The 15,711-nt window shown below is 40.6% G+C and overlaps 1 protein-coding gene across 1 annotated transcript in view; it reads left to right on the forward strand.

The window, feature by feature from the left end:
* The window catches only part of TUB (TUB bipartite transcription factor), an 85,496-nt gene extending 74,280 nt beyond the window's left edge, over nucleotides 1-11,216 (forward strand). The window contains exon 13 of the mRNA XM_075094740.1: nucleotides 8,732-11,216. Coding sequence (XP_074950841.1) covers nucleotides 8,732-8,766 — 35 coding nt within the window. The 3' untranslated portion in view covers nucleotides 8,767-11,216. The remainder of the gene's footprint in view (nucleotides 1-8,731) is intronic.
* Nucleotides 11,217-15,711: the final 4,495 nt, after the last annotated feature.

The following is a 15,711-nucleotide window of genomic DNA, read 5'->3' on the forward strand; positions in this document are numbered from 1 at the left end:
GTTACCTCATGCCAGTCAAAGTAGCTCAAATGATAACCAGGATTCTTTGTTTGGACTACTGCAAAAACAGACAGGAATTCCTACTGCTGTTATGTAGGCGTGATGTGGATTTTAAGGACTCTGCAGCATGGGAATGGTTGAATCTGCATGGCTTTAATTCTGTGGCTCACCAGTCATACATCTTCTTTAAAGCCTGAGGAAGTGGAACCTGACAGTTTTCTGCTCCTCTCTGTGCACAACACTGTGCCAAAGGAACTAAGTGTCTTATGGTGCAAATATACGATCTGTTGGCTTTAGTACTGGAGCTGGTTTAGGAAGGGTTATTTTTAACATGGATCATAACAATGGTCTGACTTGCATCGTGGCCCCACAGGGAATTGGCACAAAAAGGAAGCTCATGTGCCGTGACCTCCTACACAAGGGTGAGAATGAGGGGCTGGGTAAAGGCAGAGAGTTCAGCTTCTCGGGACAGTTTTGCTGCCAGCACATTGTGTAACTTGACTCTTGCTGCATGTTCTTCCCAGGACAGGTATTTTTTTTAACCTGTAAGCATGCCAGGAGGAAAGTGGTGACTCAGATTCCCATCATCTTAACAGAATCATATAGGGACATCAGCCAAAAAGCTGCTGAGGAAAAAATTCCCCACCATAAACTGAAGTCACTAGAGGGGGATGTTGACCTGGGACTTAGAGGAGTGGGGAGCTCTCATTAAATCTGGTTCAGTTACAACAGGATTTGCGCCTAGTGGCTTTTGCCAAAACCCTAATTCCTCACTGTTGTTGAGCAAGGTACTGCGTTCTTTTGATTCACTTGACCATCGCCATCTGCTTCAAGAGCAGTTTCTTTTAATTTAGCATCTATATAATTTCTGATGTATACTTTCCGGTGAAGGGCACTACTGCATATCAGTGCAAGGCGATATCACAAATTTTCTGGCACGTCTCCAAATTTTGGTTTCCTAACTTGCTAAAGTCGCAGCAGGTTCTGTCTTAACATACAGTCATACCTGAGATTACACAGTCCTCACAAAGTTTGATTTTCCTCCATGCCAGCAATAAAATCTTGCCACCAATATATATTTTCAGAGATATATGCATGCTAAAAACATTGAGGAGCAGTTAATGGCGCACTCATATTAGTAGTAGCTTCTGCAGGGCCTGCATGTCCATGTGCAACAGGGCATAACCTTGTTTCCTTAATGTGACAAAGAATATAATGGCACCGAGCAGTGCATTTCCTTCACATAGTCCTACTGAGTGCTTGGATACAGTAGATTTAATATTATTTAAAATCCCAGTATCGATGATATTTTGCATCTGCTGTTGATTTTGGCAGAGTTGTAAACAAATTCCTTGCCTGAATTGCTTATAGGCAAATATTGCATGCTTTAATGAGAGTTCTTAATTTAACTTGTCACTCTGTTTACATCAAACAGTTTCTTCCTGGCCCTTTATCTAATTTTCATCATCTCTGACGTTCTGTTCCTTCTCATTCTCTTCACAATCCCTTTATCTTTTCTTCAAGGATATACAACTCAAAAGTGTTTATTTTGACAATATTACTCAGTGATCTCTCCACAGATGAATAATGCCTCCAGTGCACATCCAGTGATGCTCCTACAATAGAAGCCTTATCAGAGGGGTGAATTTGGCCCTTTGGCTTTTCAGTAGAGTAGATTAACATATTAAAAGGAAGCAGATAAAAAAGCTTGCCTAAAATATAATCACAATTTTTCTCAGTAAACATTCGGTAACCAGAGTTTCTAAACCATTGGTTGCAAATCAATGAGCAGAACTGTCTGCAAGCCTGCAGGCAGACTGTTAGACAGATCCCCTTTGTAGTGCTGCCTTATTTTTCCTTTTCCAAAAGGTTGAAAGTGATTTTGTGAGCTGAAGTGTGTTGGTGCCCTAAAATAGAGTTTACTTTTTAGAAGCTAGACACCACTCCACTCCTTTTGTAGGATAATATATGGCACATAAAATAGTAACGTCATAGGCCATTGTTACAAATTCTGATGCTAAGAAGTCTGTTTGCATTATTTTGTAATAATTACTGGGCAAATCTCTTGCTGTTCAAGTTACTGTAGTGCTGGAGTTCCCAGCTGGCTGTCGTTATGAGGTACTAGAACTGAAGGAGCTTTAGTGAAAAGGGTTGTGTAATAGTATCTGGTAGCTGCACAGTTGAAAAACATTATTGTGGAGTCAAATAACACCACTGAGTTTTACTGTTCATGGTGAACCAATGCCATCAATTCCAACTTTCTGGTTTTTTTGCTCCCTTTTAATGAACAAAAGGAGGGGCTTTCAACATCTGTGAGGTCTCTAGAAGTACTAAGCAATAGACCTACTTTTCTACTTATTAAAATCTTACCACTGCCTGAGTGCTGCCCATTAAAAAAGAAATCACAGAATGGTGGGGGTTGGAAGGGACCTCTGGAGATCATCTTGTCCAACCCCCCTCCTTGAGCAGGCACACCTAGAACAAGGGGCACAGGAACGCGTCCAGGCAGGGTTTGAATGTCTCCAGGGAAGGAGACTCCACAACCTCCCTGGGCAGCCTGTGCCACTGCTCTGGCACCCTCATGGTAAAGAAGTTTTTTCTCATATTGAGGTGGAACTTCCTGTGTTCCAGCTTGAGCCCATTGCCCCTTGTCCTGTCGTTGGGCACTATTGTAAAGAGCCTAGTCCCACCATCCTGACACCCACCCTTCAGATATTTATAGGTATTGATGAAATCCCCCCTCAGCCTTCTCTTCTCCAGGCTGAACAAACCCAGCCTTTCCTCATAAGGGAGATGCTCCAGTCCCCTGATCATCTTGGTAGCTCTCCACTGGGCTTGCTCAAGCAGTTCCCTGTCCTTCTTAAACTGGGGGGGCCCAAAACTGGACACAGTACTGTAGATGTGGCCTCACTAGGGCAGAGTAGAGGGGGATGATAACCTCCCTCGACCACGCACAGATCTCTAGTTCCTCCTATTCCCCATGCTGCATGCATTGGTGTACTGGCATTTTAGAGAGTAATTGAGCATGCCGGTTTCCCTGGAGGGGGGTGCATGAGGATCCACTACAGCTATACACAGGCGGCTGGTCTTCTGACTGTCATCTCGTGAGGCAGCTAAGTCACCTTCGTCACTGCTCTGGATGGCCTGGCTTATTCCCCCATTGGATGTGATGGCATTAGCATTGCCACTTTGGACCCCATCCCCTGAGTCCTTTAGTCCTGTCCTTAGTATGGAATCAATCCAGTCCTTAGTATAGAAAATCACTCCCAGTCCTTGTATCTTAGCTTTTTTACACATTTTATTATACATTTATTAGTGATTTCAGATAAGGACACAACAAGGACTGGATGTCACACAGCAAACCAGAGTTCTTGCCCTGAAGAGATGATGACTTTAGACCAGTATGAGAATATTTTGTCTTTGATTATTTTAGTAGGATAGGACAGGGGTTTTGCCTGGTGTTTTTGGCAGAGAGATTTTTCTTCTGGTGTGTGGCAGATGTCAGAGGGAAGATTTTAGATTCCATCCTGTGGCATGCTAACTAGTCCCCCCATACTGTCTCATTGCTCTCCTACAGCATCATTTGCAGGATTTTTCCTGATTTTAGAGTAGCATGTACTCACCAGTAAAATCTATTTGCTTGGCAAATAAGGACAGCACGTGATGAAACAGCAGTCACCTTTGTTAGAAATATGGGCTGGTGGTTCTCAGATTTCTTAAAAGGCCACATTTTGATTACTGGAAGAAGGTAACTTGATACATCTAAATCTTGCACTAGAATTAATCTAACTCTAGATGCCGGCTTCTCTTGTATGTGCTACTTTATGAAAATGGTTTCTGTTGTTTTTCATGTGTGAAATGTACCTTCCAGGGTTCTGCTCTGTAGGTGTTTGAAATTATTTATGTAAATATTTTTCAGTTCTTTCTGTTGCTCACCAAGGAACTAAGAAAAGGATTTGCCCAACTATCTCAATGTTTTAGTATTTTGCTGTGAACTATAGCTCAGTAGCTGATACTCACAAATGCCTGTATATTGGATGAAAATGCATTAAAGCTTACTTTATATGTTGTATTTTATTTAGCTGCCTAGAAATTTTAGATTCTTCTTTTTCAGTAAGGGTATGTTTATCCATACCTTCACTGAGAAGGCTTGAATTAACTGGCTCTCTTGCAACCGTTTAATGGAACCTGTACACTGATTTGCTAAATTGCTTTAGGAGGGCACAGTTCAGAAAAATTATGCTTATGCTTTTGAGAAAAAAAACCCTTCCTATTCACTTTATAATTGGATTATGCAATAACACTGAAAGCTTATCATGGTTTTATTTAAGTCTACAATGGCAGTTTGAAAGTTACTCTGACAAAAGCTTGCTAGCATGTGAACCGGAACGGAGCCCTACTTGAGAGTCAGAATCTAGCAAGTACTGGTGAAAGTCATGCATCTATTCTGTGCTTTGGTACTGCTTGCATGCAAAAAAAGGGCTGAAGAGCCACAGATTTGTGTTAAAATCAGCCTCATCTTTTAGGCTGTCCAACAGCTGTTAGAACACAGGCCTGGGGATCAGGTCGCCTGGGTTTTAATCCCAACTGACTGTATGACTTTGTGCAAATCTTGTAACCTCTTTGTGCCTCAGTTCCAACAAGTTGAATGGAAATAATAGTTTTTGGACTTGCCTACGTTCCTGTTCTGCTGAGAGGCTTCTCGGGAGTGTGTGAGGCTGGTGGATGGCAGGTGTTTTTGGCGTGCTAAGTACCCTGTTTAAGTCGCACTGAAGGAACTGCAGTAAAATATGAACAGTTTTCTGCCGCCTATGTAGAAACTGAGTAGCTAACCAATCTTGTAGGATAAAATCTTGATGCTGTTGAATTCTGTGGAAATCTTGTCAACAATTTCAGTGACGCTTGAATTTTTCACCTTGTGTCATTTTTGGTCACTAAATGTGCAGAAAAAACAGCAAGGACAAACCGTCTGACACACTTTTCCTTCTCACAGTGATGTGTTGTTGGTTGTGTTTTAATTTGCACCATCAGTTGTTTTAAAACTATTATTCCTGAACACGTTGCAGTGGTTCAGTTAATGCAACCTGCCTATTTATGCTTTTACGTAGCACACTGAGACACTTGGCAATTGTGCTGTAAATTGCCTTTTTGTACTTTTGCGTTGTTTTTTTTTTTTTCTTGGATGTGACTCAGCTGCTCAAAACTGTTGTTACTGCAGACTTTGACTCTGTCACGCACATCTGATTTAAAAACAATGAGTCTCATGATTTATGACTACCTTTATACTCACATGGGATGTTTACAACGCAATCTGTTTCTCACATTTGACCCTGTATCCGTGGCTTCTTACTGAGGTTATCCCAGTTGGCACAGTGCCATTAGAAGTATCAGTAATTTGTAAAGTGAACTCTCTCAAAGTAACAGAATCTTAATTTATAAACATTTTTATAGATCTTAACATTAAAATCCATCTGATTTTAATGCTCACAGATTGGGTGAAATTACAAGGAAATTATTTGTTCAAAATGTTCTTCCCTTAAGCTTCTCTTGAATTTTGAGCTCTCATTTAAGCAGTAAGCTCCTGATCCTGCAACTCCATCTGTGCAAGAAGAATACGGTTTGGCCTATGCAAACTGCCAGACTTGGACTGCAGGAATCTGTCAGTGTGATCAGGACACAGGAAGTGATGGGATTTCTAAAGTCCTGAAAAAAGTGCATTTCTTAATTCTCTTAGGCACTCCTGAACATCATGTGAGAAATCATGTACCTTTCCTATGTTGACTTACCAAATAACAGCATGAATATTTTCACTCCCTTTGAATTAAAAAAAAAAGAAAAAAAGAAAATATATATGCTTACTGTCTAGGCAAGTGTAATTTTATCAGACTTTTAGTCTTGATGTCTTGAAAAATTATGTCATGAGATCACTTATTTCGCCAGTGCAGAAAATCTCACGAGTACACAAAACCGAAGTATGTTTTCTGACAGTGGGCTTTGGGCAATGCTCACGCTATGAAGTTCAGTGTTCAAACAAGTTTGTGAGCTCTGGCACCTCGTAACAGGAGGTTTTGTTCCAGACCGGGGACATCAGAAGATAACCCAATTATTGCCACCCTGTTCTCTTCCCCAGGGAGAATCTCTCGTCCTCACTGGCTAGATGTGGAACAATATTGAGCCTGAGATGTCTTTAAATACGGCTGTTTTTTTAGCTATTTTAAAAATGTTTTCAAAGATGTAGTTTGACCTCAAAGAAAGTAGTCTTTGAAGTAGCTATAGGTGTACCAAGTTGATCTGGTTGAGAGCCAGCTGCCTTTTCCAGCAATTTCGTCAGTTGATGTATGAGCAGTACTCAACAGTCCTGCTGGAAAAACATGACGGAGCTGTTGTTATTCCTTGGGTTTTGCCTTATGATACTGCTTTTTTGTGCACCACTACATTTATTTCTGAAGGTCAGTACTTCCAGTGCTAAACTCAAGTAGAGCAGTGTTTTCTACTAAAGTCTCTGCCTCATTTTCTGCTGTCTTACATGTGGAGATTTGGTATTTGATACTAAGAGCAGAAACTTTTCACCTAAGAAAAAAACCAGGCTTTCTAGGCAAAATTGTTAACTTCTAGTGCTATGTGCCTGGATTGACAGAGGGCTTTTTTTTCCAGCCAGGAATCTTACTACTGGAAGAGTAGTGTGTGCCATGAAACATCCTACGATACCCTATTGCATACTGCATCTGGGACACAGTGCTAGTACCTGGTCCAAAGATACGGCCCTCTCTCACCAAAATGGCACCACTTTCCTGTTTGAAGGTCTTTCTGTTGATACTTTTATGCTTACTGCAGTATCTTCCATTTTGGGTTCAATCTGTGATTAGGTTAGTAAATATCAGCCTTAACAAACATCCACAAACTAAAAACACCACTTCCCAAAGACACTACACATCAGCTAGGGAAGCCTTACAGCAGTCCAGGAGCAACAGGTAAGTGCTATTATGCTTTTAATGGCAGTGAAGCTGTGATTTGCAGTTTATAAACCCAAATAGACAAACAAAGGGTTATTTTTAGAACTGGCACTAGAACTAAGTTCTTAGTCCCTAACCCCATTTTCTAGCTATTGCCATGGGTGACCAGCTGGTAGGCAGAGGGTCTGTTCTGAACTTCATTGTGAAGACTGAAGTGTTTCACTTCAGTTTGGAATTCTGGAAAACCAAACCACATCACTACAGAGAGTTCTCATCGGGCAATTGAAATTACACTGAAATCAAGTTTCATGCGTATTAATTTATGAGGATGGCTCAGAACAAACATGAAGGTGCTGTGCAAGTGTCAGGAACTGAAAAGTTGCTTAACAAATCACTTAAATCAGGCCCACTGAGTTTTCCTAAGTAAAACAACAATGGGGCTATATTTAATTTAATTGTATGTATTTGGAGAGTCAGTGTTTTATAATGTAGGCTGAAAGTATAAAAATGCTGTGTACTGTTATAACTAACTTATAAAGTAGGGCTACAGCAGTGATGCATACTCTTACAAGATTTGTAACAATGTCATCTTAAAAAGCTGATTGTGGAATGTGGCTCTTAAACTGATGAATTCTCAAGTGTTACTGAATTCAATGACACTACGACAAGTTTTTTGTTGTTGTTTTGGGGTTTTTTGGGGGTGGGGTGCGTGTGGTTTTTTTTAACCTGTTCTCAGAAGCAGTGGTTATTCTGTCTTTCGGACTACATAGCACAAGTCCATGAGGATGAATTCCTATTTGGTATCACTTCAAATACATTCTTGCAGGTGGTGAACGCTTTTCAGCTTCTTAGTAATCTGTGTTACTACAATTTCCTTGCTTTGTTTTGAGCTCCCTGATTTTTCTTTTCCTATCTATAACTTTCCCTTGTTTCAAACATGTACAGGTTTTTCCATATGGGGACGCTTCACAAAGCTAAGTCAGTGAAAGTTAATGTCTGAATTAAAGTGTGTTAAATCCCGGTGTATATGTTCTCATTTCAAAGTAGGGTGGCCATCAATTTGCATAATCCTCAGCAGGGGTATTCATCACAGTGCGCAGTTCAAGGTAGTTGGTGAATTTTAAAGTGCAGAATAGGTCTCTGAACAAGATACTGGAGAACATATGTAAAGGAATTCATCCTTTGGTATTCTCAGGGTGGCTGTTACGACTCAGAGTACAGCATTTCTGACAGTTGTGTTGAATTGTAGTTGCAAAGCTCAGCACCTACACACATAGGCCACATTTCTTAAGTCCTCTTTTTCTACTGCAGTGTTTTTCAGCCCTCTCTCAATTATTGCCACCTGTATGATGAATTTAAGCTTCCTGACAGCAGTGTGCTTTCTTCTTTGGATTTTGTGGATGCCAGGGATCTGGGGACTGTATGCTGAAAGCAACTGCTTTACTAGCAGATTGATGCTAGGAGCATGGTGTAAATGATGCCAGTATAACTAGGTTTGGTTTTTCAGTACCCATCAGTCACGTGCTTGTTTCTCAGAAAATAATATTCCGTTCTCTTTTCCTTCTTCGTTTATATCTGCCTGGATGTGGAGGATGAGAGCCCCTCTTAGCATTCATGCAAGCAGCCACCATACAAGAAAACCACACACAACAAGTCTATTACAGACAGGTTTATCACTAAGCAATGCAACTGTTACACACTTACTGCCATCCTGCTATGTAACAGTGCATGTTTTCCCCCGTGTGCTGTTTCCCACTTGTGTGCTTGTCACCTGTCAGAGGACACTGCCGTGAAGACGTGCATGGAAGCTTAGCAAAGAGACTGCAGAACTGAAGCCATTAAGATTCAGCACCACTTAATACTGAAGAAAGAGCTCCTCCTGAAGGCAAAAACTGGGACCTGTGGGTCTTTAACTTATTTGAACTTTCCATGTGTTTGCACTGCAAACAAGAAGATAACGCTTTTTTACTATGCTTGCACTATATTGAGCCCTAAGCCCAGAAAAAGGAATATGCAATCCAAGGAGTGCAGTTACAGCGAAGCAAACAAAAGTGCAAACAGGCTCCATTGACAGGTGGGGAGGAACTCCAGCATGCAGGCGAGGCAGTAGCGTGTGCTGGGGAATGACAGTAGGGTGATTTCTTGCCAGAGAACTGGCGCGCTGCTTGGCACCGCTTAGGGTGAGTAATGGATTTCAGTAGTCATTGACAGACTATGATGGTCACTGCTTATGTTGCATTATATTGGCAAGAGCTCTGTCCGTACTATTTGTTTCTCTCCTAAACAGCTTGATTTATGTGCAGATTTCTTCACGATGGCATTTTTGCCCATTTATTTCTATTTCGGGCCTTATCCAAACCCTGCTGGTGTAACTGAAAGCTCCTTTCCAACTTCTGCTGTCTCCATGATGCCATACTTGCTTGCCTCTGCAAGAGTCCTAACGTCATCTTGTCTGTCTTTGTTTAAAAGTGGGTTTATCTGGATCTCAAAACCTGGGCAGTATTGGCATGAATACTTCGGAAAGTGGATTTAGAAAGGAGGAAAAATTTTCCTCTTATGTACATCCCATGAAGCCTTGGTGAAACTCCAAGGGAGATCTAAACTGTCTACCTGTGAAGAGATTGACTTTTTCTATTAAACGTGCTGTCAGATTCTATGATGTCATTGCTGCAACTTAACAGGGCATATAGAAGAACAAAACATTGCTAGTAGTTGCCCAAGTTTTAAGGGATAATAGTGGATAACTGACCCTGCACAAGAATTAGCAAATCACACAGAGAGTTTACCTTAGAAACAAGGTCTGTAAGAAACAAATCTCTTACAGTGGGTTCCTGTAAAACATGTATGAAAAAAGGCAAATACTGGAGCTTTGTTAATTTTGTTAATATCTTGAAAGTGTAAAATTTTTTTCTTGTGATTGAAACTAACAGTTTATTTCAAATAAAAAAAGTGCTGTACTTGGTGACAGGAAAATAAGGCCATCTGGCGGTTATATAAAAGTGTATAGGGGGCACACATACATGCCCAGTATGGCAGGATTTGCAGTATTAGGAGTGGGTTTAATGATAACTTTCCCAACATTTTCCAATGTTAGATGTGCAAACATATGTGCTGTGCACGCACGCATATACATATGTATATAGTCTTAAAAAATTTCCTTTGGTGATATCTGGAGATTACTCAGTCTTCTTTCCCACTGTTCATTGACAGCATAAACCATGATATTGATTTGTCTTGGTGTTAATTATTACAAGACTGTTGTTTGAAATGCCTTTTAAAATAATTTTGAACAAGTCAAGTCTTTCTTTGGAAAATATTTAAAGAAAAAAAATCTCTGAAATGCTCTCCACGTAAGTGTCTGTATCTATGACAGATAACAGCCATCTGCTTTTCCTTTTTCCTTGGAGCTGACTTTTCAGTGGGATCAACCCATGCAGTGAGTCAACCTGTGCCTCACCATTACAAGACTCGGGCTTTTGTTCCTCCTTTTTGAACAATTTCTTCTACTCAAGGGTAGGGGAACAAGGGAAAAAATATCTGTGGAGGATTTCTGTAATTCGATATACCTTTAGATGTATTTCAGAAAGTAAATACTTTTGAGGTGGTTAATTTTTGAGAGTTCCTAGTAGACACTGAACTGTGTTTGTATTTCCCAACACTATCGTCACCCAACTAATGACAGCCTGAAAGATCCAGTGTTTGGGAGCAGCTGCAGAGATACCCATTTTAGAATGTGCTGGGAATATATCTGCCTGTGAAGAAAAACACACCTTTGTTTCTGACTTGTTTACTTAAACTTTGAGAAGTAGAAAATGTAGGTGCTACATGAACATTTCTGTCCCCATAAAATGAAAAAGCAGTTCAGTTAGGGTTTTGGGTTTGTTTTGTTTTGTTTTTTTTTATTCACACAGTAAACATCATCTAATTAATCTCTTTGCCTTTCTTAAATAAACCAATGATATACAGTAGAATTTGAGTATGTTGCAGTCTCAATTTCCTTTTCATCTTATCGGGTTGAAAGAGTGGAAAACATCAAAATTCACAAAAAATGTCTTAATCTTGAGAACTAATATTTAACCAGTCATGGTTTTTCATAATGCCTGTAATATGTTACACTTGTTTACACACAAGACTGTCTTGAGCTGTTTCAAGTATCTTATTTTTTGTTCAGAGTTTTAGATAAACCTGCAAGAATGTGCTTTTACAAAGTAAAATTTTTAAAGAAACTCTTTGATATTCTGGAGTAAAGGTATTTATTTACCAGGTTGTGCAATGACTGATTTTTGTATTTTCACCTAATTTACCTTGCATATGCCATAGAGGTTCCTGTGTTTGTCAATACAGAACAGTGTGCAGAAATATTAAACTTGATTTGTTTGAAACAACTATGTCTTTCCTTACCCAAGGTCAGAAATACCTTGATAAATTACTTACAGAGTATAGAGGTTATTTAACGTAAGGAGTTTTCAGTGCTGTTTAAACTGTATTTTTACCTTTATCACTGATATGAACTCAAAACAAAACGCATGGCCATAGAAAGTTATACTGCCAGTCCTGACTTTACCACATCTGTAGTCATTTTCAGCCTGTAAGTTTTCTCGAACTGTGAGCTCAAAGACTTGAGATTGGTGCACACTGTAGAAATACTCTTACCCATTTTCATAAAGAGGACAGCTGTTTGCTGCCTGAGCTCCCTACCGCCTGAGTCTTTAAGCCTTAAAGCTATTTAATTTGCTAGGTGGGAAACACTTTAAGTAAAGGAGCACGTGCTTTTAATAAGCCTGACTGCTTCCACTGGGAGTGCACCTGAACATCTACAATTTTTTTCCAAAGTCCCAGGTCTGCTGATGTTTTGACCGACGATTTACTTATTCAACAGAAGTTAAGTCCTTTGAGAATCATGATTTTATTCAGATATGTTCTTCAAATTATGAATGCTCTCTGCTAAAAGTGAATAATAATTAAGAACGCCGGACACACCTGTGAGACAATCTTTTTCTAAATGCTTATCTAAATAGATATTTGTGTTTCAGCGACGGGGAAGCTGAAGCAAAGGGAGAACAGGAAGGGTCAGATAAACAGGAGGAATATGAGTTTGAAGGCTGCTGGTAAGCTGCTGTATGGGGGGCATCACTGGCTACATTCAGAGAGCACTTACTGGTACCGAGGGTGGGGCTGCCAAGGTGGTCTAGATCTCAGGACTGAGGTGTCAAGACCCTTTTGACACCAGACAGTCAACCTGTACTAGTATCATTTTCTCCTGTTTGTGCTGCAAAGAAATACAATTAGCTCTGCCACAGGTATTAAAGGGAGTCCTCACAACCAGTCTCTGTGTTAGCAGGGGAAAGCTCATCAGTTTTTCATTCTGTTTTGGTTTTTCGCTAGTGCTGTGACACAATTATTTCTCTTCTTACACTCCAGTGCAATGGGTGCTTGACGTGTCTGTGGGGAGTGTCTTAGCCCACCAGACTAACTCCCAGGGCACAAGTGAATTCAAGGCCTGAAAAGAAATTCTGGACTTTTAGTTGTCTGCCAACAATGACCTTTCAGTAAGGACTGTGGGAGGTGGGAAGACAGCCAGGTCAAAAGCCAAACCGCATTTAGGAGTTAAACTTTTGTTATTTATTGGGAAGCTCAGTATGTCACATGCAAATAAATTGCTTGATATTTCTCTCATTGATACAAGGAGAATGTAACTCCCAGTGCCAACTGAAACAGTTCCAAAGGGCATGCTGATGGACACCAGTTGATAGCCTGCTGGTTAGGCCACCCTCAGGGGGCAACTGAGGTTGGCAGTCCTTGCTCCACATCACAGTGTGAGGATTTACAAATGCCTCCCACTACTCTAGTGAGGGTCCTCATAAATACAGCAGGCTGCCTTTATTGAACAATAAGAATTGTGGGTGTCTTCATATTCGATGCTGTATCAAGGTCTGGTCAAGTTGCTCGTGCAGTACAGAATGACTGACCATCAAAAGGCCGACAGAAACGTTCACCTGTATCCCATGTTTGTGGCTGTAAGAGTACAGTGTGCACAAAAGCAACTCGATGGGTATCGTCATGAGTTGAGCTGTCCTCAGCAGCAAGATTATTTGGATGCAGTCTGTAGTAGCCTTAAGATGATCACACGCTGGAGCGTGGATTTTGTTATTCACAACCATATACTACATTTTAGCTTCTTCATGTATGAAAACAGCTCTTTAAAGACTCTACCTTGTAGGTCACAAATAACACCATTTTTTCATGCACTTAAAATGTCGTGCACAGAATTAAATGCACAAATTTGCCCAGATGCAAATGAAAAAGGTAAACTTTTTAAATCTCACATACCTTTATAAGCAGCAGGAATCTGACGTACATCATAAGCACATATTTGTATAGACAGGTAAAAGCCCACATTTCTGTTGGTTGCAGCAGACTTGAGATGGCATCCTTGTTTCTCATGGCAATGCGCTGGACTACTGCTTTATCCACAGCAGCAGTGGCATATGGATTTCACACACCACTAGCAAGTAACAAGTAAGGGCCGTATGCTTGGCAAGTCATGCAGCTGTATCAATTCATCCAGCCTGACTTCTTCTGCAGAAGAACCAGAACTGTCCATCGTCCCATCCTTTGTACTCAGTCTTTCCACTCATGTGGCTTTTAGGAGTGTTTAGACAGTGAGAGCGTTGTTCCGGGGACAGAGGGATAGGCAGATGATGCTACTTGCAGTGGGATGAAGGCAGTCCTTTAACAGCTGTCTTTGGTATTAACGTATTCTCTAAATAAAATATGGTACGCAGAAATGCTGCGTATCAGGTCCCAGGTGTTGTAGAGGCGCAGCATGGATTCCGAGTGAAGAAAACACTAGCCCTGCTCATAGAGAGAGATCAGACTACTGACATGGTTAAAAAAGAAAGACTGTGTTGAGAGAGTCCACAATGTGTTGAAACAAAACCAAAATAAATGTTGGCTTAGAAAATGATTCAAAAATAAATACACTCCTAAGAAAAAAGAGTAAGAATTCAGTATGTTTTCTCTATTTTCTCTCTTCCTATACTATGAATTAATTTTTGCAGTATGAATTCTTCGTAAATAACATAAGCATTGTAAACATCAGGCTACAGCTATAGTCTGGAAAAACAATGAGCCAAGACAAAAAGCAGAGAGATCTCTCAACGGCAGACACCTTTTGAGCAACAAACCTGATCTGGGTGTGTAGGGCAAGATGCTCTTTTAGTTTTCAGAAACACTCAAGATACACCCTGGTGATTTAGGAAGACAGCTGGTCCATAGTGGTTATGCATAGATGTTGTCAAACAGAAGATATGCAGGGATTCAAATGAGCAGTTCAATACATTTCTAGTACTTCCCAAGTCTGAGGGCAAATCATAGAATGATAGAATGGTTTGATCTGTTTTAAAATTTGACTAATTTATTTGAAATATATAAAGCTGATATATACCTAGTTTAGCATAAATTCAAATTGGTGAGCATAGTTAATACTTACGAAAATCAAAGATGATTAAAATTTATGCAATGTACATATCTTGGTATGCAACAAAGAGGTATGTTGCATAACAATGTTGAGACTGTTACTTGAAGTAAGACTTTCAAGTACTTGTAAATGTAGGGTAAATGTAAAACGACTTCATTTTTCTCAATTTGAACCACAAAAATGCATACCAGCATGTTTGCAGTTAAATTAAGTATGGTCAGAATACAGAAATATGGGTTTAATGGGACAAGCTAGTTTCTTTCCTAAATTGTGCCAAAAAGTAATACTTGTTCCTTTTCCTAATGTGTTCTGTGATATGAGATTCTCCAGAGTATTATTCCTTGTTATGCATTTCCCGCCTCCTGTTCATTTTCTATCTACAATAATTTTTACTCTAGGGGGTTGGAAACTGACACAGGCTGAAATTTGCATGTGGTGGTTCAGCTTCCTTGGCTGGGATTACACGCAGCTGTAGAGAAAATCACTTAATGTACAAAAAGAAAAAAAAGCTGCAGTGCCTTATAATAATGCATACTTTTCTCCTCCACACACAGAGAAAATTTATAATGGAGAAAATTTTACCATCTGTGTGCTAGAGGCGTTGCACTTTGCCTCGCAGTAGTCTGACTTCTGTTGCCTCCTTTCCAATGCTGCCTTCTTCCAACACAGCACCTGGACGTAATAGTATCTTTGAAAGGGAGTGACTTGCCAGGGAGAAAGGTGAAAGGTGTATCATAGAATCATAGAACAGTATGGGTTGGAAGGGACCTTTAGAGGTCACCTAGTCCAACCCCTCCACAGTGAGCAGGGACATCTTCAACTAGAACAGGTCGCCCAGAGCCCCGTCCAACCTGGCCTTGAATGTTTCCAGGGATGGGGCACCTACCACCTCTCTGGGCAACCTGGTCCAGTGTTTCACCACCCCCCTTGTCAAACATTTCTTCCTTACGTCTAGTCTGAATCCACGCTCTTTCAGTTTAAAAGCATTACCCTCTGTCCTATCGCTACAGGCCCTATTACAAAGTCTGCCCCCTTTTTTCCTCTAGTCCCCCTTTAAGTACTGAAAAGCCGCAATAAGGTGTCCCTGGAGCCTTCTCTTCTTCAGGCCGAACAAGCCCAACTCTCTCAGCCTGTCCTCATAGGAAAGGTGTTCCATCCCTCTGATCATTTTTGTGGCCCTCCTCTGGACCCGATCCAACAGGTCCATGTCTCTTCTGTGCTGAGGGCTCCAGATCTGGATGCAGCACTGCAGGTGGGGTCTCACCAGAGCAGAGCAGA

The sequence above is a fragment of the Phalacrocorax aristotelis genome, chromosome 5 (genome assembly GCF_949628215.1).
Source record: "Phalacrocorax aristotelis chromosome 5, bGulAri2.1, whole genome shotgun sequence".
NCBI classification, from domain to species: domain Eukaryota; kingdom Metazoa; phylum Chordata; class Aves; order Suliformes; family Phalacrocoracidae; genus Phalacrocorax; species Phalacrocorax aristotelis.